Source organism: Talpa occidentalis, unplaced genomic scaffold, assembly GCF_014898055.3.
Source record: "Talpa occidentalis isolate TD23 unplaced genomic scaffold, MPIMG_talOcc4v2.1 talOcc4.14, whole genome shotgun sequence".
NCBI classification, from domain to species: Eukaryota; Metazoa; Chordata; class Mammalia; order Eulipotyphla; family Talpidae; genus Talpa; species Talpa occidentalis.
Window position 1 is genome coordinate 84,126,020 of NW_023601433.1, and position 27,939 is coordinate 84,153,958.

General features: G+C 57.8%; 2 protein-coding genes across 3 annotated transcripts in view; one reads left to right on the top strand and one right to left on the bottom strand.

Moving 5' to 3' along the window:
- The window catches only part of RASAL1 (RAS protein activator like 1), a 28,285-nt gene extending 15,099 nt beyond the window's left edge, over nucleotides 1–13,186 (top strand). For both annotated transcript variants that reach the window (XM_037511125.1, XM_037511126.2), the window contains 14 exons: nucleotides 533–621; nucleotides 1,121–1,238; nucleotides 1,369–1,522; nucleotides 1,927–1,991; nucleotides 2,283–2,395; nucleotides 3,165–3,357; nucleotides 6,641–6,778; nucleotides 7,514–7,658; nucleotides 8,803–8,975; nucleotides 9,859–9,996; nucleotides 10,073–10,208; nucleotides 10,913–11,033; nucleotides 11,811–11,884; nucleotides 12,099–13,186. In XM_037511125.1, coding sequence (XP_037367022.1) covers nucleotides 533–621; nucleotides 1,121–1,238; nucleotides 1,369–1,522; nucleotides 1,927–1,991; nucleotides 2,283–2,395; nucleotides 3,165–3,357; nucleotides 6,641–6,778; nucleotides 7,514–7,658; nucleotides 8,803–8,975; nucleotides 9,859–9,996; nucleotides 10,073–10,208; nucleotides 10,913–11,033; nucleotides 11,811–11,884; nucleotides 12,099–12,238 — 1,797 coding nt within the window. In that variant the 3' untranslated portion in view covers nucleotides 12,239–13,186. The remainder of the gene's footprint in view (nucleotides 1–532; nucleotides 622–1,120; nucleotides 1,239–1,368; nucleotides 1,523–1,926; nucleotides 1,992–2,282; nucleotides 2,396–3,164; nucleotides 3,358–6,640; nucleotides 6,779–7,513; nucleotides 7,659–8,802; nucleotides 8,976–9,858; nucleotides 9,997–10,072; nucleotides 10,209–10,912; nucleotides 11,034–11,810; nucleotides 11,885–12,098) is intronic.
- A 602-nt stretch (nucleotides 13,187–13,788) lies between these two features.
- Nucleotides 13,789–27,939, bottom strand: part of DTX1 (deltex E3 ubiquitin ligase 1) — a 32,419-nt gene continuing 18,268 nt past the window's right edge. The window contains exons 3-9 of the mRNA XM_037511128.2: nucleotides 17,333–17,394; nucleotides 17,003–17,164; nucleotides 16,707–16,768; nucleotides 16,178–16,336; nucleotides 15,931–16,092; nucleotides 15,752–15,841; nucleotides 13,789–15,090 (exon numbers count right to left, since the gene is read on the bottom strand). Coding sequence (XP_037367025.1) covers nucleotides 14,866–15,090; nucleotides 15,752–15,841; nucleotides 15,931–16,092; nucleotides 16,178–16,336; nucleotides 16,707–16,768; nucleotides 17,003–17,164; nucleotides 17,333–17,394 — 922 coding nt within the window. The 3' untranslated portion in view covers nucleotides 13,789–14,865. The remainder of the gene's footprint in view (nucleotides 15,091–15,751; nucleotides 15,842–15,930; nucleotides 16,093–16,177; nucleotides 16,337–16,706; nucleotides 16,769–17,002; nucleotides 17,165–17,332; nucleotides 17,395–27,939) is intronic.

The window sequence follows — 27,939 nt, forward strand, 5'->3', positions numbered from 1 at the left end:
AATGAGGCACGATTAGAGCACAAAGAGGGAGGCTTGGTTATTCACGGCTGCTGGGGATGCAAAATGGCCGCTTTGGAAAACAGCCTAGCAGTTTCTCAAATGGTTTCCACTTGACTCAGCCATTCCACTCCCTGGTTTGTACCCAAGAGAAGTGAAAATGCTCATATGAAAAAATTTACATGTATGTTCACAGCAGCATCGTCCATAATAGCCCAAAGAGGAAACAACCCAAATGCCCGACAGATGAATAAACACAATGTGTCGATCCAGACAGTGGAATACAATACAGCTGTCAAAAGGGACAAAGCAGTGACAAAGGCTACGACCTCCATGAACCTTGGAGGTCCTCAGTGCTCCCGTAGGAGCTAAGAATTTGGGATGGGGGAGTGGCATCCCATCGTGGCCATGGCATGGGGGGGAGGATGCGTGGTGCCTGGTGGCCTCTGCCACTCTTCCGTGCCTGGACAGTCTGAGCTCCCGGCCCAGCAGGGCAGGGCTCAGCTGAGGCTGTGTGTCCCCCGGCTCCCCACAGGTGGAGTTTTCCCCGCAGGTCCTGCAGCAGAATCCCCCCAGTGGCTGGTTCCGCCTCCTGCCCTTCCCCAGAGCCGAGGAGGATTCAAGGTAAATGTGGGTGCAGAGGGAGGAGGTCAGGCTAGAGCCCGTGGGGTACAGTCTTCCCCTGGGGGGCAGGTCCTCATGGGCGCTCCCCTTAGCCTGCAAGCTACCACGTGCCACCGCACGGTGTGGTTTTACAGATTCCAAACTCGCTCACCTTATTCATGTGCTAACACGGCAGGTAACGCTGGCTGACACTTGTTGGCAAGCTCGCCGCTCCCACACCTGTCCACACTGCCCGTTCCTGCACATGTCTGTTTACCCCGGCTGTGTCTTTCCGCACTGGTCACATCTGCTTTACACTGTCTACACTTGTCCATTTCCATTTAAACCTGTCAACATCTGAACGCACCTGTTCATTCTGGCCATACCTGTCCACACCTGCCCATACCTGTCCACACCTGTCCACACCTATCTTATGTTGCAAACATTCATGCTCTGTTCCTTGGAGATCTGCATGGGCCCATACATACTCACGCTCTTCATCTGGGGTCTGACCCGCCAGGGGGAACCTGGGTGCCCTGCGGCTGAAGGTGCGTCTCAGTGAGGACCAAGTCCTGCCCTCCCAGTACTACCAGCCGCTCAGGGCGCTGCTCACGGAGTCCGTGCTGGGGCCAGCAGAGGTGGGTGTGTGCGACGGGTGATACCATTGGATGTGTGGGTGTCTGGATCATGGCCTCCCCTGCCTTGGGGAGCCCTGCTTTAGGGTCCCAGGGCCCCAGGCCACCTCTCCTACCTCCTGTCCTCATCCAGGAGGATGCTGTGAGCCCCCTGGCAGTGCTGGAGGAGCTGACCTTGGGGGACTGCCGCCAGGACCTCGCCACCAAGCTGGTGAAGCTCTTTCTCGGCCAGGGCCTCACCCTGCCCTTTCTGGACTATCTCACCCGGCGTGAGGTGGCACGGACCAGTGAGTTGCTAGCATCTCCTGCATGACCCCAGACCTCACTCCCCAGGGATGGGTCTGCAGAAGTGGGGAGAAATGGAGAAATGGTTTCAGGCAGAGGGCAGGGACTCAAGCATCTGTGCGGGGGGAGGGTGCGGTGGGTGGGCGAGTCCCCATGGACGAAACGCTACCTGGCTGGGAACTCAGTCTTGAGGTCAGGCCCTGGTTTGGCTACTTGTGAGCCGTGTGACCTCAGGTAGCTCCCTTAACCACTCTGGGCCTCTACTGTGAAAAGACTTGAGGTTGCAGGTCTCCTGGCTTCCTGAGGCTGGAAGAATCACGCTGGGTGGGGAGAAGTGGATCCAGCACCACACCCCCTCCCCCCTCCTCTGTCAAATCGCAGCGAACACTTTCTTCTGTCCTCCCAGCCGACCCCAACACCCTCTTCCGTTCGAACTCCCTGGCCTCCAAGTCAATGGAGCAGTTTATGAAGGTGAGTAGGGAAGTGGCGGTGGGCCCGGCAGACGCTTCCTTTGGGGGAGTCCTTCCCACTGCTTCTCTGGACTTCCAGGCCCTGGAGCTTGTCTGGCCTCAGGCAACACTGGGGCGCCAAGCTGGGGTGCTGGGGACTGGCCTTGTCCTGACTTGCACCCCGGCAGTGACCCGCCACCCCAGTGCTCGGGCACACCCTGGCGTCTCTCCCTGGGTGGTGCTCCTGCTCCCAGCTCACGGGCACACCTGGCCTCACCCTCGGCCCTGACCTGTGTGGTGCCTTTGCCCCCAGCTCGTGGGCATGCCCTACCTGCATGAGGTCCTGAAGCCGGTGATTAACCGAGTGTTCGAGGAGAAGAAGTACATGGAGCTGGATCCGTGCAAGATGGACCTGGGCCGCAGCAGGTGAGCAAGGGGCGGGCACCCCGCGCCTGGCCAGCCAGACCCTTGCTCTGTATGGGAGCAAGAAAAGGGGAGCAAGACAGCTGCAGAGGGAAAAGTGCTATTTCATCCTCCACTCAGCAAAACAATGGCCGAGCACGTCCTGCGGGGCTGGCACGGACAGCAGCGCTAAGTGGCGCAGGGAATAAAAGAACATGCACTGAATTAAGAAGAGGTTATTGCAGGTGGCCAGTGGCGTGACGCAAGGGAAGGTGTGGAAAGTGCCGGGAGCAGGGGAGGGGCTTGCACTATGCCTTGGGGTGGCCAAAGGGACAGCCTCCCTGAGAAGAGGACATGTATGCAAAAATTTGAAGGTGGTGAGAGGGAGTTGTGCGGAACTCTGGTGGAAGAGTGGCCCAGGCGGCGGGAGCAGCAGGTGCGCGGTCCGGAGGCAGGGGCGTGCGTCTGGCATGTCTGTGCTGAACATGCACTGAACCGGGGTCTGTGATGATGAGCCACTGGGGAAGGACAACCTCTTTGAAGAGGTGACATTGGTGCTGTCGTGTAGGGACAGCAGGGACAGTAGTGTCCCAGGCAGAGGGAACAGTATGTGTAAAATCTCTGAGATGAGAGCAAGCTCGGGGGGTTTCAGCGGCAGCAAGAAGCCTGGAAATGGCAGCAGGAGAGCTTGAGGGGGTGGGACAGACCTGAGCCCGAGCTCCGTGGGGGACAGTGGCGGTTCCGAGCAGGCAGCTGTCGTGCTCTGAGACAGCCGCTCTGCTGGCTCCTCCAGGAGAATCTCCTTCAAGGGCGCGCCCTCAGAGGAGCACGTGAGGGAGACCAGCCTGGAGCTGCTGACGGGCTACCTGAAGCCCATTGTGGATGCCATCGTGGACTCCGTGGAGCGCTGCCCGCCCGCCATGCGCCTCATCTTCAAGCAGCTGCACCAGCGCGTGGCAGAGCGCTTCCCCCAGGCAGAGCACAAGGTGGGCCAGGCCCTCCCACTGGGCGCGTGGGGAAACCAAGACTGGGGGGGCAGTGGGTTGTCCAAGGTCATACAGAGAGGGCAGAGGCAGGACAGCGCTGCCCATGCTAAAGTGCTCTGTGTGCTGGCAGAGAGCATTCCTGGCAGGGTTTGGGACCCAGTGGCCGTGCCATGATAATCGTCATCATCATCATCATCATCATCATCATCATCATCATCATCTTTTAATTTTTTTATTTTTTTTAAGATTTATTTTATTTATACAAGAACCGGGATACAGGCCAGATGTGCGGGAGGGTGAGGGGATTCACCAGAGACAGAGCAGGGAACGGAACAGGCAGGCTGATGAAATACTCTGCTGAGGGGAGCAGCGGGCGAGACAGGAGAGGTCTGTCACGCCATGTGGGTTGCTCTGCAGCCGGCCGGGATCGAACTGGCACTGCAGAGGCTGCAGACAGCTTCACAGTGCTGCGCTCAACCACCTACGCCACCAGGGAGGCCCCACCATCATCTTTTTAAAAACAGTAACAGTAATCATGGCAGCAGAAGCTAATAGCACATCAGCCCTGTTCATGGATGACTTTAAAAGTTTGAGGTATTTATCTTCTCATCTAGTCTTCATATCCACCCCATAAGATAGGAATTGGCATTATTCCATTGTAGAGGAGGAAACTTAGATCCCAAGAAGTGGTGCTAGGATAGGTAGCCATCCAGGTAGACTGGCTCCTGCGTCTATGCTGATCATCACCAAATGATAGAGTCTGGCACAAAGTGAATGCTTCTTAAATTCCAGCTAAAGAGGTAGGGGTACACAGTAGGTGCTTACTACTAGACATCCAAAATAAAATCTAAAAATAAATCCCCGCATGTGCTGGTGCTTCATCAGTATTGGTTCAAAAGTTAAAAACTTGGGTGCTGCAGGGTTTAGGCAGGTGGAGAAATGAACAAAGCAGGTGAGGTGTGGGGCAGTAGGGAGTGGTGGGGACTGTGGCAAATTGGAACTCCCACAACTCAGCTAAAGGGGGCAGCTCCAGGCTATCAAGTATACCATGCAGGAATGAGGGCCCCTGTATTGCCAGATCTTTTTCTTTCAAATCAACATTTCAGAGTTTATGTGAAGTCGCTCATATTTAAAATTTGGTACACGTTCACCAAAAAAAGCCAACCCACCAAAATACCCAACGCAACACTTTGAGCCAATCCCTACACATTTGTGGCTAGTCTGGCCTGTGGGTTACTAGTTTGAGACATCCTGGTTGAACACTGAACACACTTTCTGATGTGGCTGTTGCCCTTGCTTACAAGTGACAAGTGAAGCTAAATGTTACAGCGCTGATATGCTAGAAATACACAGTTGAGGTGCACTTTGCAGAAAGATCTAAGACCTGTTCAATGTTGGAGGTTTAGTGGCCCGGTCCCTAGAGCCCAGGTCAAGAACTCTTGATTTATGCCACATCTCTCCCTGCTTTCTGTTTCCATTTGGGAAACTGAGGCCCAGGGAAGGTAAAGAGCCTTGACTGAGGGTTGTGGCCTCCAGGCTGCCAGCAGGGGTCTGTCCTTTTGCCCCTCAGTTCCCTCCTGGGAGTGAACTTGGGTGCCAAACTGGGAAGTGGCTTGATTTCTGCTCCACTTCGCCGGGCTCTCACCCCGGGCTCAGGCGGAGGTGTTAAGTGGGACACAGCTGTGGCAGGGAGGAGGAGGCCAGCTCCCAGATAGCCTGGTCCGTGGGGGTGAGCCCCAGTTCTCAGCCCCCACAGTGTCAGAGGCCACAGGGAGGAAGAAGGGACTTTCTCGGCCCAGGAAGTCAGGCGGGGTCAGGGGAAGCCAGGGGAGCCCCTTTCTCTGACACCTGTTCCTCCTCCTCAAGAAAGGAGGAAGTGGATGAGCTCACACTGAAAGCCAAAATCATCCAGAGCCTGGTGGATGAGGGGGCAAAGGTCTGGGAGCCGTTCAGTTTCCGGAGGGCTGGGGATGGACATCCTCCCTCTGGGCCATTCCAGGCGCATGCTGCTGGCAGGGCTCGCTGTCAAGGCTGAGGTGCCCTAGGAAGATGGCACATCCCCGAGGAGGGTAGTGTCTCATGTGTGAACACAATCCTAAATAAACTCTGTGGCGCGTTCTCGGCTAAATAGAGCCAGAGGAGTGTGAAAGGTGGGTGGGGAGTGGTTTGGTGGGGGAGTTGGCTACATCCTGGATGGAGGCACCCCTCTCCCTGAGGCCCCTCAGCTAGAACTGAGCAAGGCAGCCTTACCTACAGCTGGGCACGGCCCGGGCCCCGCCGGGCAAGGATCGTGCTCTACAACTTGTTGAGGGCAGGGCCTGGGCCTCAGTTTCCTCATCTGGAAAATGGGAATAACAACTCCTATCCTCTGGGATTGTTTGAGAATCAAATGTGATAGTTCAGGCTGAGTTCCCGACAGTCCATGGATGATACACGGTGGCTGGTGGTGAATGCAGGAGAGTGTGGCAAAGAGCAGAGTTCAAATACTGCTTGGGTTCAAATCTTGGCCCTGCCAGTAATGGCTGTGTGACCTGGAGCAAGTGATCTTCCCTCTCTGGGCTTTGGTTGTCTCCTCTGTAAAATGAAAATATACCTCCTAGGGTGAGTATGAAATAAGTAAAGTCTAGAGAAGCATCCGGCCTGTTGTTATTATCAGGAATCATAGATCTGGCTTTGGATCCTGCTTCCTCCACTCATCAGCTGAGTAACATCTCTGATCTTCTGCCTCCTCATCTGTAAAATGGGGATAGTGATGGTGTCTCCCTCTAAGGCCTCTGCTCTTTTTTTTTTTTTTTAAATATTTATTTATTTATTTATACAAGCACTGGGTACAGTCAGAAGCGCAGGAGGGTGAGAGGATTCACCAGAGCCAGAGCGGGGAACAGAACAGGCAGACTGACGAAATACACTGCTGAGGGGAGCAGTGGGCGTGGCAGAGAAGATCTGTTGTGCCATGTGGGACCCTCGCCAGCGGCCGGGTATCAAACCGGCACTGCAGAGGCTGTGGGCAGCTTCGCAGCCCAGCGCTCAACCCTTGAGCCACCGGGGAGGCCCGGCCTCTGCTCTTAACAAGTGCTTGGCACCAGGCAGACTCTGAGGATGTTTGGCTAAAATCTGGTTGTGGACTTAGGGTTGATACTGTTACTCTGCTTTCCAGATGGAACAAGGGGCCACGCCCATCCCTTTCCTTTTTCCCCCTGGCACCACCAATCTACAGTCCCACGCCCTGGGGTTCTCTGGCGAGAGCCTTGGGGACCCCTCTCACTTGCTGCTCTTCTCACAGGATGTGAAGTACCTGGCCATCAGTGGCTTTCTCTTTCTGCGGTTCTTCGCGCCTGCCATCCTCACGCCGAAGCTGTTTGACCTCCGGGAGCAGCACGCAGACCCCCAGACCAGTCGCTCACTGCTTCTGCTTGCCAAGGTGCCAGCCGTGGAGGCTCACGTCCTGGGGCCCTTAGCCAGGGAACAGTGTGGTAGGAACAGAGCAGGAGTGTTAGACCCGCCAGAGACCAAATGAGAGGCCCAGAGAAACCTTGGTCCTCAATACATCCTTAGCCTGTCAGGAAAGCAGTCTAGTAGTCATGCACGCTTCAGTTTGAATTAGACCATCCTTTGTAAAGTGGGTTTCCAGTGTGCATGATGGGATTGGGTGGTACCGAGTCAGGGAATTGAGCTTGGAAGGGAACAGAATAAGGACACTGGGACTGCAGATCTGGCCACAGGGAAGATTGGCCAAAGCAGGTGCTATTTGCTTTTTCTGTTTAAGATGTATTTATTTATGCATACAAGAACTGGGATACAGGCCAGAGGTGCAGGGGGTGAGAGGATCCACCAGAGACAGAGTGGGGAGCAGAACAGGCAGACTGACTGAAATTCACTGCTGAGGGGAACAGCGGGTGAGACAGGAGAGGTCTGCTGTGCCCTGTGTGTAGCTCCCTGGCCAGCTGGGGGATTGAGCTTGTGCTGCAGTGGCTGCGGATAGCTACACAGTGCTGTGCTTAACCCCTTGTGCCACCAGGGAGGTGCCAAAGCAGGTGCTCTTTGGAGTTTTCTTGCGTTGAGCACTGACCTGGAAGCCAGGATTCTGGGGCTCTGTTCCAGTTCTCCCCACTCTGCAGTAACCTTGGTTCTGGCACTCCCCACTCCTTTGCTGCAGGCCGTGCAGACCATTGGAAACCTGGGCCAGCAGCTAGGCCAGGGCAAGGAGCTGTGGATGGCTCCCCTCCACCCTTTCCTGCTGCAGAGTATCTCACGGGTGAGAGACTTCCTGGACCAGCTGGTGGACTTGGATGGGGAGGAGGGTGAGTTCCTTCGGCCCTGCCACACCTGGTTTATGCTCTCAGAACCTGACCTTCCACTGCCTCTCCCCCACTCTTGGCACTGAGACTTTGGACCTGTGGGCCAGCTAGTCAATCAGCTCACATGTCCTCACGCCTCCTGGCTAGGTCCCAGAGATAGAAGACTCAGGCCCTGCCCTGCAGGCCCCATCCAGTCAACATGGGGATATGGGTGGAAGTGTAGCAAGGTGTGAATGCAATCTGCAAACACCTGTTACATGCTTACTGTGTAATACTGACAGGTGCTGTTCCAGGTGTAGGGGGAACAGCAATGAGCCAGATAGAAATGCTCAAGAACGTTTTATTCTAGTGGGAACAAGATGATTAGCAAATCATGAAGTGTGTTAGGGACTGATAAGTGCAAAGGAGAAAAAGGGGTGGGGTGGCAGGTTAAATTCTTAGATAGGGTGGCTAGGAATGGCCTCACTAGGGTGACATTAAAGATCTGCAGGAGGACAGAGAGCAAGTCATGAGGCTCCCGGGGAAGAGAAACATTATATGCTGGGGAGGGGACAGAGAATAACAGCAAGGGGGGACGTGAAGAAGAGTGAATGAAGGGGAGCAGAGGAGAGGCGAGAGGGTTGGATTGTGTGGGGCTTCTAGACCCCTAGAAGGGTTTTAACTTCTATTTGGAGTGCAGTGGAGCCCACGGGACCATTTAAAGTTGGGGTTGAGTCCACCACACCTGAACTCCAGGTAGAGATAACTGGGTCCAAGTCACATAGGAGCGACCTGTTGAAATGTGGAGCCCTGGCATGTCTTGGGGCGAGGGGTGCTGGGGAGGGGCACTGTCAGGCTCCCCGAGGGCTACAAGATTCAGGACTATCTCTGCACTGACGTCAAGGTGTGGTGCCCCCTGCTGGCTGGCTGCCCTGCCTGCACATCCCACCTTGGAGGGAGGGATCAGGGTCCACTTTGTGCCCACTGTGCCCCTCCCTCGGGGCCTCAACAATACCATTCCCCAAGGGGGAGTCAAGTCCAAAGCTGCCTCCTCTTCCACCTGCCTCTAGGGCAGCAGAGAGTCATGCTCATCCAGAGGCCGGGCACGCCGCAGGGCTGGCAGAGCCTGGATGGCAGGCCTTCACTTTACCCTCTCCCCTCTTCCCAGAGCCTGGGGGCCCAGCCAGGGTCCTGGTCCCACCCTCAGTGGCTGTTCGAGAAGGTTACCTGCTGAAGCGCAAGGAGGAGCCCACCACCCTGGCCACCCGCTTTGCCTTCAAGAAGTGCTACTTCTGGCTCAGTGGGGAGACCCTCACCTACTCCAAGAGTCCTGAGTGTCAGGTGGGGCTCAGCCCACCGAGGGGGGCTCCCAGTGGGGGCCCCCTCGTGGCGCTGTGTCTGTGTATCCGCGGGAGGAACCCAGGCCCAGGACAGGGCAAGGACTTAGCATGTCCAAGCTCTCCAGCCACACTGTGGGCCAGTGTGGGCTCAGAATGGGGCCAGGATGACACCCCCACACTCTGACCATCAGATGTCCTTCAGGACGGGCAAGGAGTCTCCCTCCTTCCCCGTATGAAGATGTGCCCAGGGCATGAGCCATGCCCACTTCCTGGGTGTGTCCTGTGCAGGCAAACAAAACTCAGTTCTGCCCGCAGGCTCATGGCACAGGCCCGCACCACCGGGCATTCATTGGTCACACATTTATAGAGTAGAACACTGGGCCGGGCGCTGCTCACCCGCTCTGGCCAGCCTGCCATCCAAGGTACAAACTGAGGCACTCCTGGGGGGCCTGCCTGCTTCTGGGCGTGCGCCTCCATAAGCAGTAACACCACCAGCTGGCCCTGGAGACGGTGTGTGGACTCATTTTCTGGAGTGCAGCCGCCTGGCCCCGCCGGCAGGAGGACCTCAGGAGAGCGGCTCGTCCTCTGGTGCCTGTTTCCTTATCTGCACACTGGGAGGACTAATAGGCCCGGCCCCAGGAACTTGTCGTGATGTGTAAATAAGTTGAGAAATGGGAAGGACTGGGAGCCACATCCCAAGCGCCAAGGGGTGTGGCTGCCAAGACAGAACCGATGCCAGGGAATCTGCACTCGCTGGGTGACGGGGCGGGACAGCGGAGGGGCCTGCGCACAGAGCATCAGGGTTGAATGGTCCCCACCTCCGCCCTCGCCCCCCAGGCCTCAGCCCCCCCAGGCCACCCTGCAGCTACAGTCCTCTCTCCCAGACGCGCTGCCTCATCCCGGTGGCAAACATCCGCGCCGTGGAGCGCGTGGACGAGGGCGCCTTCCAGCTGCCGCATGTGATGCAGGTGGTGACGCGCGACGGCGCGGGGGTGCAGCACACCACCTACCTCCAGTGCAAGGTGAGGCCGCCAGGATGGGCGGCGGAGGGCGTCCCCTGGCTTCCACCCCACCCTGACCGTCCCCCACGCCCTGCAGAATGTGAACGAGCTCAACCAGTGGCTGTCGGCCCTGCGCAAGGCCAGCGCCCCCAACCCGGACAAACTGGCCGCCTGTCACCCCGGAGCCTTCCGAGGCGCGCGCTGGACCTGCTGCCTCCGGGCGGAGCGCTCAGGTGAGCGGGCAGGGCCGGGTCAGGCTCCGCCCGCCCCACCTGTCCATCAGCGGGTGTCCCAGCCCTGCTGGGGCTGGCTGAGCAACTCCGGCAAGTCAGCCAACCTCTCCGTGCCACTGCCTCGGCCACTGTGCAAGAGGGTGGCTGTGAGGATGAAGGGGGTTGAGCTGCACAGTCTTCAGAGCCCTGCTCACACCCCGTGCTGTTTAGTGTGAGGGATTCTTTTTAAAGCATCTGTGGGTCCACAGCCAGCTAGCAGGCTCGCTCTCACGGGAGACAAATGAATAGCCAGACGATTGTAATACAGAGCTGTGAGTGCCAAGATGAAGCCTTTGAAGCTCCAGAGAATGCTTCTGACTCCATCCTAGGGTAGGAGAGCAAGGAGGGCTCCCTGGAGGAGGTGCTGCTTAAATGTGACCTGAGATAAGTGGGAGTTAAGCTTTATTGAAGCTGGAGACAGGAATGGGGTAAGGAAGGGTTTCAGGCAGAGCAACTGGACTAAGCAGTCGTGGAGGTGAGACGGAGAGGGCTGAGGGTCGGATCTAGGACTGTGGGAGGCGGGGAGAAAGAGGTGGGGCTCCTGCTGGATGGAAGGGAGCGATGAAAGTGTCAGGTGACGGTGGAGGCATGGGGCAGGGCTTGGTGGTTGCAGGGGGCTCTGGAAGGGGAGTGGGGGATCACTGATGAGGCTGTGTCCCCCTCAGCTGCCGGCTGCAGCCGCACACACTCAGCCGTCACGCTGGGGGACTGGAGTGACCCACTGGATCCTGATGCTGAGACCCAGATGGTGTATCGGCAGCTGCTCCTGGGACGCGATCAGATCAGGTGGGTTCCCACCTCCCACCCGCTTCTTCTCCGCTCCTGTGTCCACGTGCATTTTACCCAAGCACATTAGCTGAGCTGCCCAGCCCGGGCCAAGGCGAGGACTGGAACGCTTTCTTGGGTGAGCCCTACTCCAGACCTGGATTTTGGGTTCTTTTAATACCTGGTAACTCTTTTAATACTCCAGAGACACGGGCATAGACCTCGGACATATCCCCCCCCTCCCCTGGCCTTAGGATCACCATCATTCGGTGACAGACTAGTTTCCGTTCTGAAACCGCCTGCCTGGGTTCAAATCCTGGTTTGGCCACTTAGTGGCTGTGTGATCTTGGGCAAGTTGCTTCCCTTCTCTGTACCTCAGTTTTCTTGTCTGGAAAAGGGGGTAACAATGGTAGCTACCTCATGGGCTTGTCCTGAGGATGAAATGAACTAACACAGGTAAAGCACTGCGTAGATGCTTGGCCACATCGTTAGCTTTCCACCGAAGATAATGGTTGCTATTATGCTGTGTGACCTTAGGCAAGTTGCTTTACCTCTCTGTGTCTTGATGATCATCTGTATAATGGAGCTAGTAAGTATCTCCCTCAGATAAGTTGTTGTTTTTTTGTGATGAAAATGCATGTAAGTGGCTTAGAATAGTGCCTTGCACTTAATAAACGTTTGACCATGACAGGAGTGGCTAGCAGGAAACTGCAAGGAGCAAAATCTCTGGGGCAAGGAGCAGGGGCCCCTGATTAGGAATCAGGGGCCGCCTTTGCCTCTTCCCCTCTTAACTTCCAGGATGAAATTCCTAGAGGATTCCAGCCTGGACACTCTGGAGGCAGACCCAGGGCAGGGCAGCAGTGCCGTGGAAGGTAAGGGGTGCAGACGGACCCTCTCTGACACCTCCCCACCACGTGCCAACCCTGCCCCTCTGGCTTCCCACCTCATCTCCAGTCCACCAGCAGGCCAGAGGGTGTGTGTGTCCGGGGGGACCCGGGGTACATTTTAGGGTTCTTAGGGCACAAGGCAGATCTGGAGCCTGGCCTGGCCTTGCTGACCCTGCCACCCTCTTTGTCTCCCTCGCAGGGGTCTGTCCTGAAGTCCTGGCCCGGCAGAGAGAGGCAGCTGCCCGCCTGTTGGAGGTGCTTGAGGACTTGGATAGAGCCCACGAGGAATTCCAGAAGCAGGAGCTGAGGAAGGCAGCCCCAGGCCCCCTCAGGCCCTGAGAACATGCCAGCATCAACCTGGAAGGAGTTAAAAGGCTGTGGGCCTTTTTCAGTGTACCCTGGCCCAGAAGTCTCCTCGTGACTTTCCTGTACCTCATTGATACTATGGCTTGGAGGCGTCTGGAGAAATCCCAGAACTGGGGGCATGGAAACCTTTCCGCAGGAAGCCAGTCTTGCACTGAACAAGCCACGCTATCTAGGCAGAGGCAGACTGGAAAGGATGGGTTAAGGAACCCACCTCATGGAGCTCAGGGTGAGGCCTCTGCCTCACACCTCTACCCACACCAAGGAGCTGGCCAGGCTCTGAGCTGCTGGATACAGCTGTACCTGAATCTCTGATGTCCACGTGTCCTTGTTGCCCATAGGCACTAGACAGTCTCGGCCCTTCCTGTTGTCATGTCTGCCAATCCTGTAACCTCACTGAATCTTCTGAACCCTTTGGCCCAGGGCCCCAGCCACAAGCGCCCAGAATCAGATGCCTTTAGGAAGAATTGAGGCTGGGAGGCCTGTGTGCCCGACTCAGGCCCTTGAAGCCTGGAGACTTTGGGCAAGGCTCCTTCCCTTTCTTTGGATCTCGGTTTCCCCTGTATAAAATGAGGAAGGAGTGCGTCTAGATGGATGTGTGGTTTTCAAGCTGGGTTCCACAGGTCGCTCTGGGAGCCAGGGTGGGGTTTCTTAGACTGTGGTCCAGAGCCCCTGCCCTGGGGTTTCCGCTAGAAGCAAAGATTCCTGGGCCCACCCAGAGCTACTGAATCAGAGTCTGAGGGAATTGGGGGCAGGGGTTAGGGTTTTCAACAAGTTCCTCAGCGGATGTGGAGCAATATGAGGGTCACCAGGCGGGGCGATTTCATGTCAGGGTTTGAGGTGAGATTTTTGAGAATGAATCACAGAGGATACAAAGTTGGGGAACACCCACTGGCAGAACTAGAAGGGCCTCCAAGCACTCATTTCCGGCTTTGTGTGACTAGAGAGGGTGGGAGGGAGGCTGAAGTTGGCCTGGCTGTGGAGAAGGTGGACGGAGGACACGGAGCTACCCCGAGCATGGCCAGCAGGGGTCGCCTGGAGCCGCAGCATCCGCCACATGCCCGCGCATTCTGGGGAGATGCAGAGGGTGATGTAGGGCTTGTGGCGGATCCTGGGACCTGTCTCCAGCTCCATCTCTCCCTAGACAGACCCTGGTCCTCCCCACTGAGGTCAGGCTGGGGCTCCGAAGTTTCCAGAAAGTGGTCACGGTGCCTCCCAGTTCCTCCATATTTTCCTGCAGGCTCAACTCCCAGCCTGAATTCCTCTTTCCTATTCACTGTACCAGGGAGTGGCTATGGGCATTGCCCTGTGGCCATGCTGGAAAGGTCCTACCTCTTCCCTCTTGGGGACCAGGATGGGTCTGTCTTGGGATAAGAGAATGATGAGGACCCTCCTCGTATAGCGGTCCAAGGCTGAGGGGTGCAGGGGTCCCGAGGTGTCATTTTGTTGCAAAATGTCCATTCATTCCAGGCAAAATGAAGGCTCCCCTCCCAGCACTGAGCCACCAGCAGCCCCCGCCCCCCACCGGCAGGAAAAACCGAGTGAGGAGGAGAAAGACCGTTTATTTCTCCACCCACAGTGGGACTGGTAGGTTTTCAAAAAGAGCAATCGCTGGCATCCCTTTAAATCTTGGCTGACTTCTACCACTGCAGCCAATCAACAGAGGCGGAGCTGGTGAGTTGCCTGGGCAACAGGCCCCTGGTTGGCCAAGCTCGCAGCCACCCCACTGCCCCCTGCAAGGAGAGGGAAGTGGACTCTTTGCTGTCCAGTCTGCTTTTTACACCTGCTGGCCGGAGCTAGGCCTCCTCCGTGGCCCCGGAGCCAGGAGCTCATCTCCGGACCTGGACACAGAGCAGTTCGGTAGAGAGGATGGAGTGGGCAGAAAGGAGAACAGTGCCTTTAGCTGGGGCAGACTTAAGGCTGGGGATGGGAGGGGGAAGAAGGAGGTCAGGGTCCCAGAAAGATGAAGATACAAGCACAAAATAAGATAGACATGAGGGGGACCTCCTCTTTCTGGCCCACCCCTTTGCAAAACTGCCAAATGAATAATCCACCCCACAGCGACCCAGCAGTGGGTGCAGAGAAGGGTGGCAGAGATGGGAGCAGACTGAGCTTCCCAAGTGCCCCCTTCACCCCCGCAGCCCCGGCAGGCTCCTAAGTGCTTGACCCGAATCCTCCTGCTGCAGACAAGCCTGTGCAGAGGGGAGAGAGACACAGATGGGGATCCACACAGAGCTCGCAGGGTCCTTCTGTCTCTTCCCCCCAGTTGGGGGTAAGTAGAGGCACGTGGGTGTGCGTGCATGTGTTCAACAGGACACGTGTGTTTGTGTGAGGGGTGGGGCTCTGTCTTTTGTAGGGAGGTTGCTGTGGTTTCCGGTGCCCTCTGCGGCCCTGTCAGGGAGCGATGGTCGGAGCCGGCCGTGCTGCTCTCCTGCTGTCCCGCCGCCGCCCAGCTGCCACCAGCCGAATCCCGGATTGCTTCTGGCTCTTTCTGCAGGATCCTCCTCAGGCCTGAACCTGGGCCACCAGGGCACGCCTGGCAGAGGGACGCGTGTGCCGGACCAGGGGCAAAGCAGGAGGGAAGGCGGGCGGCCTGGGGCCTCTCAGGCCTTGGCGGAGGCCTCGGACACGCCCTGGGCTGTGAGCTCCGCCAGCACGTTGTCCAGGTAGCTAGCGTCCGGGTAGCCGTGGCCCGTGAGGTTGGAGCCAAACTCGGTCTTGTGGTGGATCTCGTTCCACACCACGGTGTCCGACTCGCCCGTGGTGTTGGACGTGCCTATGGTGAAGATGAGTCTCCGCTCCCAGGCCGTGATGAGCAGCCTCAGCACCTGTGGGGGGGCGGGGTCACTGGCAGCCCCGCCCACACCTGAGCCCTCCGCCCCGCCCACACCTGAACCCTCCACTCACTTCCGGCCAAGTGGGTCTGAGGTACCTGCTAAGTGGGGCAGGCTTTCCTGAGGCTCTGTCATTTTCTTCCCTATACTGACGCCCTGGGGGTTCCCCCAGACCTTTCCAAGTTAGCTGCCTGTTTCTTTTGGGGTGTAAAAAGGGTTCTCAAACTCGTGGCCCTGGATAGTGTTGCCTTTGGAAGGCAACCCGCTCTGAATGGCCACTTTGCAACTTCCTTGGCAATATTCAAAAATTTGAAATTTCACATGAGAATCTGGATGTCTGACTTTTCTTGAAAAAACAAAAAGCCAAACAAAATCCAGCGTGGTGGTGAGCGGCCGGGCTGCTTGGATTCAGTCCATGCCCCACACACTCGTGTGTGACCCGGCACAAGTTACCTGCCCTCTCTGAGGCTTTGCTTCTTTATACAATGGGATCAAGATCTTGACCTCAGCCCCGCGGGCAGGGTTAGGGGGTTATAGTCCATGCGGGTGTTGGGAGGGAGGGGAGAGCGGGGATTGGGGGCCCGGGGGACCACAAGGCTAGGCTACAGTGGCTGGGGCTCCCGCACCCCAAGTGCCCACAGGGTCGGGCACCCACCTTCCGGCCCTTCTCGTTGTTGGGTAGATAGCAGTGGCGTGGGAAGCCTCTTGCGGTGAACTTCTTGCCTGGATTGGGGTGCTCTGGGCCCTAGGAGGAGGGGCAGCAGGAGCGTGAGTCACAAACGGGTGGGGGGAGGCTCTGGAGGTTTCAGAGGCGTTCTGGGGTCGGAGGCCCACCTGGATGCCTGTGGGGATGTCGTAGACGATGCGGATGGTCTGGGTGTCGGCGAAGCCGGGCAGCGAGTGGGGGATGAGGTGGAACTCCATCTTCCCGGGGGGCTGAGTGCCCGTCTTCTCCCCGTAGATGGCCTTGCACGTGGGGCATTGCAGGCTGCCGTCCTGGGGCAGGGGTGGCCCACAGTGAGGTCCCCAGGGGTCCCCGCCCTGCCCAGTGCCCCTGCCTGCTCCCCCCCACCTGACCCACCTTGTTGCCATTGGAGTACATGGCCACGAGGCACAGCAGGTGGTACATGTGGCCGCAGCGGCCCAGGCGCCCCACGAGCTCAGGCCGCACGCCCTTGTGCCGAAGCACACCCTCGTAGCCCGAGGCGGTGACCAGCCGCTCCATGCAGATGGTGCAGTCCTGGGGGCACACAGGGGAGACTGAGGGCCTGGGACGAGGGGTCGCCAGGCCCCCTAGGGGAGCAGACCACCCCATATTCGGAATCCAGGTGCAAGGCAGGGAAGAGCTGCTCCCTCACACCCGCTCCAGAGGGATTAAAGGCTTCACCATCAAAAGCCAAACTTAAACCCAGCGGGTGCAAAGCATGGGTGAAATAAGGTCCAAACGCCGCCCATCATCAAAAGATGGATGCGCCCGGCTCCACTCAAGGCAGCCTTTCTGAGCATCAAAAAGGACGCGGAAAGGCCAAGTCACAAAGGGGAGAAGAGCCGGAGCAGGCTGGGAGGGGCGCGGGCGCGGAGGGGCCGTCTGCACCCGCCCTCCCGCTCACCTCATCCGGGGGGTTCTTCACCTTCTGCATGTACCTTCGAACCACATCCTCGGGGTTCTTACCTGCAAGGACAACGCGGGGCGGGCTTGAGGGCACTCAGAGGATACCCCTGGGGATGCGATGTAGGAGGGGGTCAGGGGTCAGAGGGTTGGGGGCCGTGGGGTCAAGGGTGCTGGGGAGCTGAGAGCAGGAGAAGGTGGGGTCCTAAGTCCTAAAGAAGAAATGAGCTGAGGGGTCTGAGGCGCTGGGGTCAGAGGTCAGGGGGTTAGGGGCGGGGCGGGGTGCTGAGGGCCTACTCTTCTTGAGGTGCTTCTTCTTGGTCTTGCGGCACACCCCAGGCACGCCTGGCACGGGTTTGACGTCACTCTTGCTGACGGGCGGCGGGTGCAGGATGGGCTTGGGGGCCCGCGTGAGGCACACGGGTAGACCCGCCGCGCACAGCAGGATCCCGGTCATCCCTGTGGGCGAGGCGGCAGTCAGGGGTCGGGGTGCCCACCTGGCACCTGGAGCCTGGAATCCAGGGACCCTCAGGTGCTCCTGGTCCTCCCACTCAGCCCCACCGCGGCTGAAGCCCAGTAGCCGGCCTGCGGCAGCCGCCCTTCTCCCTGTCCCGAACTGGACCTCACCTGCCAGGGCGGGATGCACCGGCCCCGTCCCACTCAAGTTCTTCACCGGAAGTGCGGGGACCCTGAGGGGAGAAGAGAAGAGGCTGCAGCTGGACGCCAGCCCCCCAACCAGAAGATTGGGGGACGCTGGTTGGCCTTCTGGCTCTGGTTCCTGGGCATACTCGGACCTTGTGTCCATCTCTGTCATCTAGAATGACCCCTCGTCTCCGTCATCACAGGGAGCTGTCCTCCTGTGACATCCTTCGATTGAGGGGTATGACCGGACCCCATCCTGGTTAAGACGAATGGACCCCTAGACTGAGTCGTGACCCTCCCCACCCCCTAGTGAGCACACCCACCCAGCTGCTCCCTTTCAGGGGCCACTGTGCCTGAACCCAAACCTTAGCCGCTCAGCCATTCTCAGAGTTTACGCCCTGCACCCGGGTGAAGAGGACGCACCCCCAGAAGGGACCCCGGGGAAGAAGCAGCCAGGAATCAAATGTTATAAACACTCCCGCTTGGAAGTTCAGGACATAAACCAGCACGTACAGCCTCTGACCAGCTCGGCAGGAGGAATCGGGCTCGTGGTGTTACATCCCGGCTTTCCAAAGCCAGAGACCCAGGAAAATCTGCCCTGGTTTCCCTTCCCCCGCTTCAGCCCCCAAAGAGCTCTGGCCTTTGGGCTCAGTGGAGCTGCTTTCTCATCCCAGCTCAAGCATCAGCAGTGGGCTCATCATCACAGCCTGCTCCCCATCTGTAAAATGGGGGTCACGCGGCACCTCCCTTGTGTGCTGTGAGGAGTCAGTGAGCTTCTGCACGTCCAGGGGGCAGTGCAGGTCCTGGTACTCAGTAAAGACCCTATCCACTGTCAGCACTATCCATCGTCCTGGCTGAGTATTCTCCCCCCCAGCTCATGGGGTCGGGGTGGACGTCTCTCCCTCGTGGAGAGGGAACCAGGTAACTGCTGCATGCGAAGCTCCGGTGAGCCTGCCAGCCTGTCCCCATCCGTTCCTCGTCTGCAAAACGGGGATGGCGCCCCTCGCCCGGGGCTGGTGGGAGCGCTGGAGAGGCTGTGGTCTGTCTGGCTCCCTGCAACCCCCCCTACCCCGCCCGAGCTTGTGTGACTTCAGGGCGTGCTTATGCTGGTGCCTGGGGAAACTGAGGCACCTGGGGCGTACCAGGAGGGGGTGCAGGAAGGGCTGGGACAATGACCGCAGGAGAGGAGCTGCAACAGCCTCCGTGCTGGCTGCTAAGTTCGGAGATGGGCCAGGGCAGCTGGTCACCTGATCTGGCGGTCACACCTGGCCCAGGGAGCTGGCTGAGAGGTGCCGTCAAGCAAATGGTACACTTGACAGGCTTGGGTGCTGCTGCTCTGGGTGCAGAACTACCCCACTCCCAGAATATGTGCCGTGTGGATATGCACACACACAAGTACACAGATACACACGAACAGGCACGGAGAGCATGCACGAGTAGGCACACCCCTCCCCCAACACACTCACTGCACAGACACACAGACACCCTCGCCTGGGAACATGCAGCAGCACATGTACCCACAATACCACCAGGAAGTCCTTACACTGATACAGGTGGAGACACATGACGCTCGGGGAGCATGCTGCGTTTGTGCAAAACACAAACGTGCACACACTCCAGGGAACACACACACATGCACGCACACGCTGTGTAAGGACACTCATGTGGTCAAGAGGCACCAGTTCATGCAGAGTGATGGCCTGGCCACAGCTGCCCCTCCCAGACATAGTGCCGTGGCGGGGCAGCATGCAAACTCGGAAATGCACCCCGGCCCTCACAGGCACCCAGCCACCCTCAGGCAGGGACACAGGCAGACATGCTGACTCACACCAGGCCACCCAGGACACCGCCCCAAACCACTTTGAGGCCCTGGGGACAAGGTGTCTGGAGCAGATACTGGGGTTCCTTAAACTCTTGGTGACTTGGAGTCACTGAACACTGCTCCTAGGGAAATGCCACAAGAGGGAGGTACCATGGGGTCCCCCAGACCAATCAGGTGAGGTGTGGGGGGAAGGGTGTTGTGCCTCGGTTTCCCCATCTCTAACAGGGATAAAGTCTTGTGAAGGTTGAAGGAATTCAAGGATCAAAACCCACAGTTGGTGCAGGGGTATGGGTGCAGATGTCTTGAGTTTCTCCTAGCAGTCTGCTGGGACCCAAGAGATGGGGGCTGAGCCTTCTTGGGGTCAGTCATAAGCCTCCAGGAACTTTCTGGGTGGCATCACCACACAAATATCACCTTCCCCACAATTTTATTGGAAAGCTAGAGGTCTGTAGCTCAAGCTTCTCCTCCTCCCACCACCTCTGGTGCAGACACACTGGGAAGGTCTTCACATACTTAGGTCTCCCCTATCCCTTTCCTTCCCTTCTCTCTCACAAGAAGAAAATGTTCCTCCTTCTCTCCAGGGCTCCTTGTAAAATGGGTGGAAAGAAGAATATTCAGTGTGCATACCACCACTTTTTGTCGCCTACCTGTTCAGACATCACTAATCCATCACAGCACCCTCAAGCCGAGCAGGATCCTCAGCATAGCTCTCTCCAGATTCCCTCTACCTATCAGTAAGGACAGATGCTACCCCGGGTATATATGGTGTCCAAAGTCTGCTCCAGCTCATGACTCTGGGGGAACCTCAGAAAAGGAAGATTTTAGATCTCTGTTCTTTTTAATTTCTGGCACCCTTTAGAAGCCACAGAGTCTTGTATTACAAAAGTCAGACTCACACCTGGGGGGGGGGGGTTTGCAGGGGGTGTGACTGGGCTTGTTTTCTATTTATCCGGGAGCTGGGGGACAGCTTCTTTCAACCTGCAGGCCCCCTGCGAGAACCTGGGGTAGCAGGGTTCTCACGATGCCTGAGCGTGGGAGCCACCCAGGCCCCCTTTTGATGTGGCTCATGCTGTTTCCTCCGAATCAGTGAGAACATCCTCCTGCCCTGGACAAGCGGCTGCTGCCCGCAGACCTCCCGGAAGGGGGGCCGGCCTTTACCCTCTGCTCAGCCTTCTCAGGGCCCAGCCTGGCAGCATGTCTAAGGAATCCTTGAAGCCCTCTCGGACCAGAAGCCAGGCCTTGCAACCTCAGTGCAAGGATGGGCCCACTGCAATGCTGTTCTTTCTGCTGCCTTTCGCACCCCCACCTCAGACCACCTTCCCCTCTGCCCTCAGACCCATGACTTCCACCTCACTCAGAATAGAACCCCACCTCCTTACCCTGTGGGATAGCGGCTCCAGCCCTTGAACTTCCTTTCCCCTGTGCTCACCCCCCACCATTCTGCCCCTGATGTTCCTCAAACATGCCAGGCACATTCCTACCCCAGGGCCTTTGCACCTGCTAATGCCTTTCCCAAATATCCTTATGTTCTACACCCTCACTTAGCACAGGCCTCTGCTCAAAGGTTATTTACCTTATCAGAGAGACCTTCCCTACCTTTGCTCTAGCGAAGGCTCTGCCTTTGCCCCTATTATTTTTTTTTGGTCAAAGCACACATTATGACCTAATAGCATTAAGTCTTTGGCATGACTAGGTCCTGTGCAATCTGGTCCTTCCTGCCCCTGTGACCTCATCTCCTTCCCCCTCCATCTCTCTAAACCGGACACATCTGCTGTTGCTCTTACATGCTGAGTATGGCCTCCTTTCTAGACCTTTGCACCTGCTGTGCCCTCTGCCCCAAAGTCTTTCCCCCGCAAATGCAGAATGGCCCATTTAGATCCCTACTGCAATGTCACCTCTCCATAGAGACCTTCCTTGACCACCAACATCAACACGAGTATACACACAGTAGACGCCAAACAGACACGGGTGTGGGAATGCAGGCAGGAAGACAGGGCCCCTGGCCTCCCACGGTGCAGGTATCCATTCCCAAGTGAGCATACTAACTGGGCATCCTGTGGGAATGGCCCCAGCAAATGTTCTCAAAGAGATGCCCCAGAAATGTTCTCCATCCAACTGGAGGCAGCAGTTGCACAGCAGGGTTTTGGGGTCCCCACGTTTCCTGGAAGCTGTCCTGTGACATGTACCACAGAGAGCCGAGACATGCTCTCTCGGTGGTCAGTCACTCCTGCTGCTCGCGGTATGCCAGGGGACCCCCAGCAAGTCCCTAATGGCCCATCTTTGGGGAGGGAAACTGAGGCACAGAGAGGTGAAGTCACTTGCCAAGGAATAATGGAGCCAGGATATATGCCCAGATAGTTGGATTCCAGAGTTTGTGCTCTTGGCCATTTCATTCCACGCTAAACCGTGTTCCCCCACTGTGGTTTGGAGGCTGAGGCAGGAGGCTCTGACAGAAAAAACTCCCCAGCTTTAGTCTGAGGAAGAGGGATGGAGTCTTGAGCTCTCCTTCCTGACAAAGAGGGGCAAACCAAGACACCCTGTACCCGCTCTGGCTGGAAGGCCGTGTTCACCTGCTGGAAGGCAGGTGGAGGTAACATAGGAGAGATTTTCCTATTTGTTGTTTTTGTTGATTTTCCTATTTGTTGTTCCTCACACTGTTCCCTGCCCTTTCCTGTCCTGGGTACCTTTGCCACACTCTTCCCCCTGCCAGCCCATACTGTCTATTCCGCCCTTTGAAGCGAGATTCAAAGGTCACTTCTCCATCCAGTCTTTTCTGATTTATCTCAAGTGAATTCATATCCAGTCCTTTTCACTTCCAAGGGACTGTTTATCTTTGGTTTTTTTTTTTATGAGAACACAGGCATTTTCTGTTTTGCTTTCTAGTTGCGTGGTTGCACTCCTATCTTTTCCACCAGATTGTGAACTTCTGGAAATAAGTCTGACCCAGCCTCCTGACCTTAGGTTTGAGAGTGAGACGGTGCACATGGGTTCTCAGTCTGGATGAAGCTGAACCAAATAAGAAGCTGGTTTACCCGCCCTGTGTCTCCTCAGAGGGGGCCTGGTGTCCTCAGAACGGCGTTTCTGACGCCAAATGAGCTCCAGGACCTGAGGATGGAGCGGGATGGCAAATACCTGGCACGCATGTTGTCCTACGGCCCAGCGCCCAGGGCAGGCATGTTCAATCAATCCCAGTGCTCCCTCGACTAAGCCAAGATGCAACTTCAGAATCCTCCTCAACACAGTGCTGCACGAAGTTCCTATCATCCAAGCAGAGATGGCCCATGAGATGAAATTTATTTGTCACTTCTTTTGCAGATGGCGGGACTGAGGCCCCACAGAGGGGAAGTGACTTCATTCAAGGTGCTCAGGAGCCGAGAGGGCAGCTGGCACCGGGTCCTGGAGTTTCTGAGTCAGAGGCTGGGCAGGCCCCACCAGGCGGATCTGTGGAGCCACCTGAAGTGGAACCAACCTTCAAGGCCTCTCTGCTCTGAGGAGGCCTCAGCCCTGGGCAGCTTGTGCCAGGGGCTGGTTTGCTGGCTCTGGGAGTCCTTTCTGTGCTGGCATCAAGGGGACTCAGGACCCCAGAGGAGCAGGAAGCCACACTGACCCTCCCCTTAGGGCTGCTGAGTTTCCCCTTGGGGGGCCCTAATCATCCCCCCAATAGCCCCAGGCAGGTCACATGCTCTCACAAGGTATTCCAAGTCCCCCACTAGCCTCAGGTCCCCTCAGGACACCTGGCAGCTACCCAGCAGCCCCTTGGGAGACCTCAAGCCTCACTCATTTGAGTGAGTCCAAGTGGGTGAGGGGGCAGAAGTGAGGGTGCCCAGTCACAGGGGGAGGAAGTGGAACGGTGGGGGGGGGGAGGGGAGTGCTCCCTGGGCAAGTTCCCCTCCCCGACTTTCAGTGCCCATGCACCTGGATCTGAGCCCCAGGCCCACACAGCCTGAGGAACCAGTCCGGGGCCAACCAACTCCCATCCCTGTCCCCTCAGTGGAACCCCAAAGGCGGAGGACACTGCAACCTGCTCCAGGAGACTGGTGCCCCCGGGCCTCGGCAGAACCCACAGCCCCTCACGGGCACTGCCCAGGGGGGCCCTCTCACTTCCCCTCTCCTGGCTCCAGCACCCCCATCCGTCTGGGCAAGCCACTGGGTTCTCTGGGCCTCAGTTTTCTTCCTTTGTCAGATGGAACCTCTCGCCCCTGCCCCACCCACTCCACGGGATCAAAGGGTACACAATCCCCTAGAGAGACATTTTGAGGGGGGCTTGCCATTTGGGGCCCAGCATCACTCTCCTCCACCCCCGACACCCCAGTCCCCCAGCCCACTCTGTCAGGCGAGGGCCGGGCTGTGTTCCCACGCCTGGGCAGCCACGTGCAGGCAGGAGTGTGCGGCGCGGCCTCCCAGGGAGCAGGGCAGGAAGTGCTTGGGCTCTGAGGGGTGGGGGTGGGGTGTTTGGTTTGACCTTGCAGCGAGGAGGGTGGTGTGGGGCAACGCACACAGGCCAGGCCAGGAAAGGGGTGGCAGGCCAGCGGCCAGGGCCGGGACACGGCGAGGGGGAGACTCAGCACTCTATTATTCTTGGAGCCTTTAAATGTGATGCCTATTCAAGAACTGGAGAAACAAAATGTGGATTCTTTATAGTAAAAATGTAAAATCACTGCTAGAAATTAAAACAACGAAGGAAAACACCCTAACACTGTCACCACATCAAAGCTGAGCACCCCCCCCCCCCCCCCCGCCACCCCGTCCTCGGCCTCAGTCCCACCTGCAGCCAGTTCTAAATTCCAGGGCAAACCTGTTAAAACAGAGTCACACCAGCCTCTCTCCAGCCCACAGTCCCACGGGTTCCCAGCTCACTCAGCGTGAAGCCAGAGTCCTCCGCACAGCCCCGGGCCCTGGAGGACTGGCCCCGTTTCATTCCTGGCCTCCTCTCCCTGCACTCACCCCTACACCCCCAGCCACACCTGCCTCCTCTAACACCCCAGCCCCACTCCTGCCGCAGGGCCTTAGCACAAGCTGTTCCCTCTGCCTGGAAAGCTGCTCCCCAGCTCCCCGTGCGGCTTACTTCTCCAGCTCCTTCCATCTTGGCTCACATGTCCTATTCTCAGCGGCCTTTCTGACCTCTTTATTTAAAACGACAGCCTTCTCCTCACGCCCTAAAACCCCTTCCTGCTTTAGGTTTCATCCACAGCCGTGACGACTCACATTCACATTCTAGAATGGATTTCTTCCTTTACTGTGGGTCTCTGGCTAGAATGGGCGCTCCAGGGGGGAGCTGGGCTGGGGGTCTGGGGTCTGGGACCAGGGGTGACCTGTTTTGTTCATTGCTCTCTGCCCAGGTCCCCACACAGTCCTTGGCACACAGCAGTTTTTTAATATCTATGGATTCATGGATGAAAGAAACAGACGAACGCGGGCTCTGAGGTGAAGGGCGCAGCAAGCTGGGGAAACATGGCCGATGAAGGTTAACACCCTCAGTGCAAAAAGAGCGCCCACGAGCCCAGAAGGGAGCACTAACAGCCCGAGAGAATGGAAGCCAAAGAAATAAACAAGAAGTTGGCAAAAGCAGGAACCAACTAGTGCCAGTAAACAGGAAGGGGCTGTCAGGCGCACCAGGGACCAGACATAGGAAACTCAGAGAGATGCACCTCGACTGCAATGGGCAAAGCTGCCTGGGACAGGAGGGGTGGCAGGTGCCCACCCCCTACTCACCCCCCCACCCCGGGTGACTGCTGGGGGTCGATGGTGCTTGAATATGCAGACATGATACTATCTGACCTGATGCTGGATTGTGACCTGTGGGGCCAGCTCCACTTCAGAGGTGCAGAAACTGAGGACCGGAGCTCCCAATGAGCTCTGCCGGGGTCACACAGGGAGAGGAGATGGCGGCTCCCTACACTGGGCCTGAGCTCAGCCTGTGCTGGCCCGTCTGCTCCCTGGCTCCCGACACCCTTTGGAAACAGGGCTGGGTCTCTGGGGCTGTGCAACAGCATGGCAGGCATGGGGTGGGACGCCCCAACGTGCGGGTGGATTGGGGGTTTTGAATCAGCTTCAGTTGTGTGGCCTTGAGCAAGTGTCCGTACTTCAGGGCCTCAGTTTCCTCCAGTGAACAATGGGGCAATAGGCCCTGCCACCTTGGGCTTCTGAGAATTGAGGCCACGCTGCACAAGCTGGGAACGGAGCCCGAGGGCAGAGCGAGCTCTCAGCGATGGAACCCGCCTGCAGTCACCCCACCCGCCCCCACCACGCAGGGTGGAAACTCTCAGACTGGCTCATCTGCCCCACAGCTGTGTTCCCAAGTCCTGGACGCTGACCTCTCGGGAGACGGGGTGGGTCCTCCCCACCCCTGCATGTCCCCGGGCCCGGGCTGCCAGCTGGCTCCCCGCTCGGTCACAGGGGCGGGTGGAAAAAATCCCCGGCCAGAGGCCACTCTGGCCCAGAGGCTGTGTGACCTTGGGCAGCTCTGTGGCCCTCTCTCGGCCTCCCTGCTCTTCCCGGTCGGGGCAGAGATGAGGATGGGAGGAGGGAGGTGGGAGCGGGCTGCAGAGACTGCTCCCCCCTGACTGATCATCTGAGACCCCATCAGGCCTGAGGCCTGCAGGAGTGGGGGTGGTTTTAGCTCCGTTTGGTGGATGGGTAGACTGAGGCAGGAAGAAGCAGGGCACCCAAGGCGGCCCAACTGGAGCAGAGGCAGGATGGACCGTGAGTCCGGCTGCGCCCCGCAGGGACAGAGCGCCCGTGGAGAGAAGGGGTCTGGGAAGAGAGAGGGAAAGGGGAAGGCAGGAGGGACAGCCCGAGAGACCCCAGAGGGAGGGGGATGGAAAGCAAGAAACAGACTCTGCAGGGGGTGAGCTGTGTCCCCCGGGACTCACAGGTGGCAGGTGTCAAGCCCAGCGCTCAGACAGCTCGGAGACAGCATCTCTGCAGAGGCGACCACATTACAGCGAGGTCATGAGGGTGGGCCCTGCCCAAGGTGACAGGTGTCCTTGGAAAGAGGAAGTGGTGACACCGGCACCCAGGGCAGCTGGCGAGCCTCAGGGGGAGGAGGTGGCGGCCTCAGCAGACACCAGCCCTGCCGACCTTGGTCTCGGACTCCCAGTCTCGAAACTCTGAGAGAATAAACGTTTGCTGTCTAAGCCGCCAGTGCGGGGCCGCCCGAGCAGGCCGACAGGCCTGCACCCAGAGCAGAAGACTCCAAGAGGGCCGGAGCAGTGGACCAAGGCAGGGGGGCCTGGCTGCCTGGCTGCTGTCTCAGCGGTGGGGAGCTTCAGCCTGGAGGACGTGGGGCTGGCCACCCCATCTCTTCTTCCTCCAGCCTCCTAACCTTGCAGCAGCATCCGGGGTCCTGAGCCCACCCTGCTCTGAGCCTGTGATATTTTTGGTGGGGTTCCTTGGAGGGGTGTATCGGGGGCTTCCACACAGGCCTGTCTGGTGGGGAGACTTGAGAGCTGAGACGGGGCAGAGTCTGCGTGGCTGGGGAGGGGGTGAAAGAGTCCTTGTCAGTCTCCCAAACCCCCTTTCCAGACCAATGCCTGGACTCAGAGACTCACAACCAATGCCTGGACTCAGAGAGGGGCCGATATGGCTTCCAGGGAAAACGCTATAAACCAGGAGGGGGCACCTGCCTGGGAAGAAGCGGCTGGGGCCGGTCAGAGGACAACGTGCTTCATGCTCAACACCCCAGGGAGAAGTCCTTCTTCTCCCCACAGCCCGCTTGAGCTCAGACACACTCTATAGCTCCCCACTGCCAGCTGCACCAAGCCAGGCACCCCGGGGGCCCACAATCTGGTTCCCTACTCCTACCTGGAAACGCCTCAGCCCCTAGGGTTCCAGCAGGAACTTCCATCCCTGGGTGGTCTCCAGGACCCGCTGGGCCTTCCCACCTCCACCCCTGGCACTTGGGCACCCGTCCCCTCATCCTACTACGCTCCACTGGCCCTCATGCTCCAGCCTTCCTCACCCCCAGCCCTTCCCTGAAAGTGCCATGTCCTTCGAGTCTCACTGAAGTTGCACATGCTGTTCTCTCTGCCGGAAACAACCTTTTTTTTAGACGCCCCCCAGAGGGGTCTGTCCTGACACCCGACTCCCTCCTGGCCATGCTGCCCTGACCAGCACCCAGTGCGTCCCATGCTCCAGGTCATGCTCATTGACTCGCCGCCTTGCTTAATGTCTGTCTCCCCAGCAGTCTGGGCCCGACTGCTCTGTGACCACGCACCCACAGTATGTATTTGGGGAATCACATTGAGCAATAAAAGCTGAGTAATTCCGTCTGCCCGAAAAAGGCTCCCACAAATGTTATCAGTGACTAAGAAATTCATTTCATCTGGCAACCTATTAAACACACATCGAAATGCTCTAACAGTTCGCGGAACAGTTCTGACCATTCCCATGTCTTATACGCGCCAATATTTTCTTTCCTATTCCAGCCATTTCATTCCATTCTATTACAATGTGTTCCAGTCCATCCCATCCCATCCCATCCCACCCCATGCCAAGAAAATTCTGGTTACAAGCTCCTGATTTCATAATTCATTATCGGGTTACAATAATACAGCCCAGACAGAAGGTTCTGGAATTCTCACTGCAGAGGTCACTGGAGCTTTCCTGGCCCTGCGCCCTCCACTCCAGCTTGACGTTCAACTCTTCCTGTCACTCCTGAGCCCTCTACCCTCCCTCTTCACCGGGGAGCCACAGCCAGGTTCTGTCTGCAAGGAGCCACAATGAACACGCCCCGTGCCCCAGAGCCTTCCTGGACCCCTGGGGTCTCGTC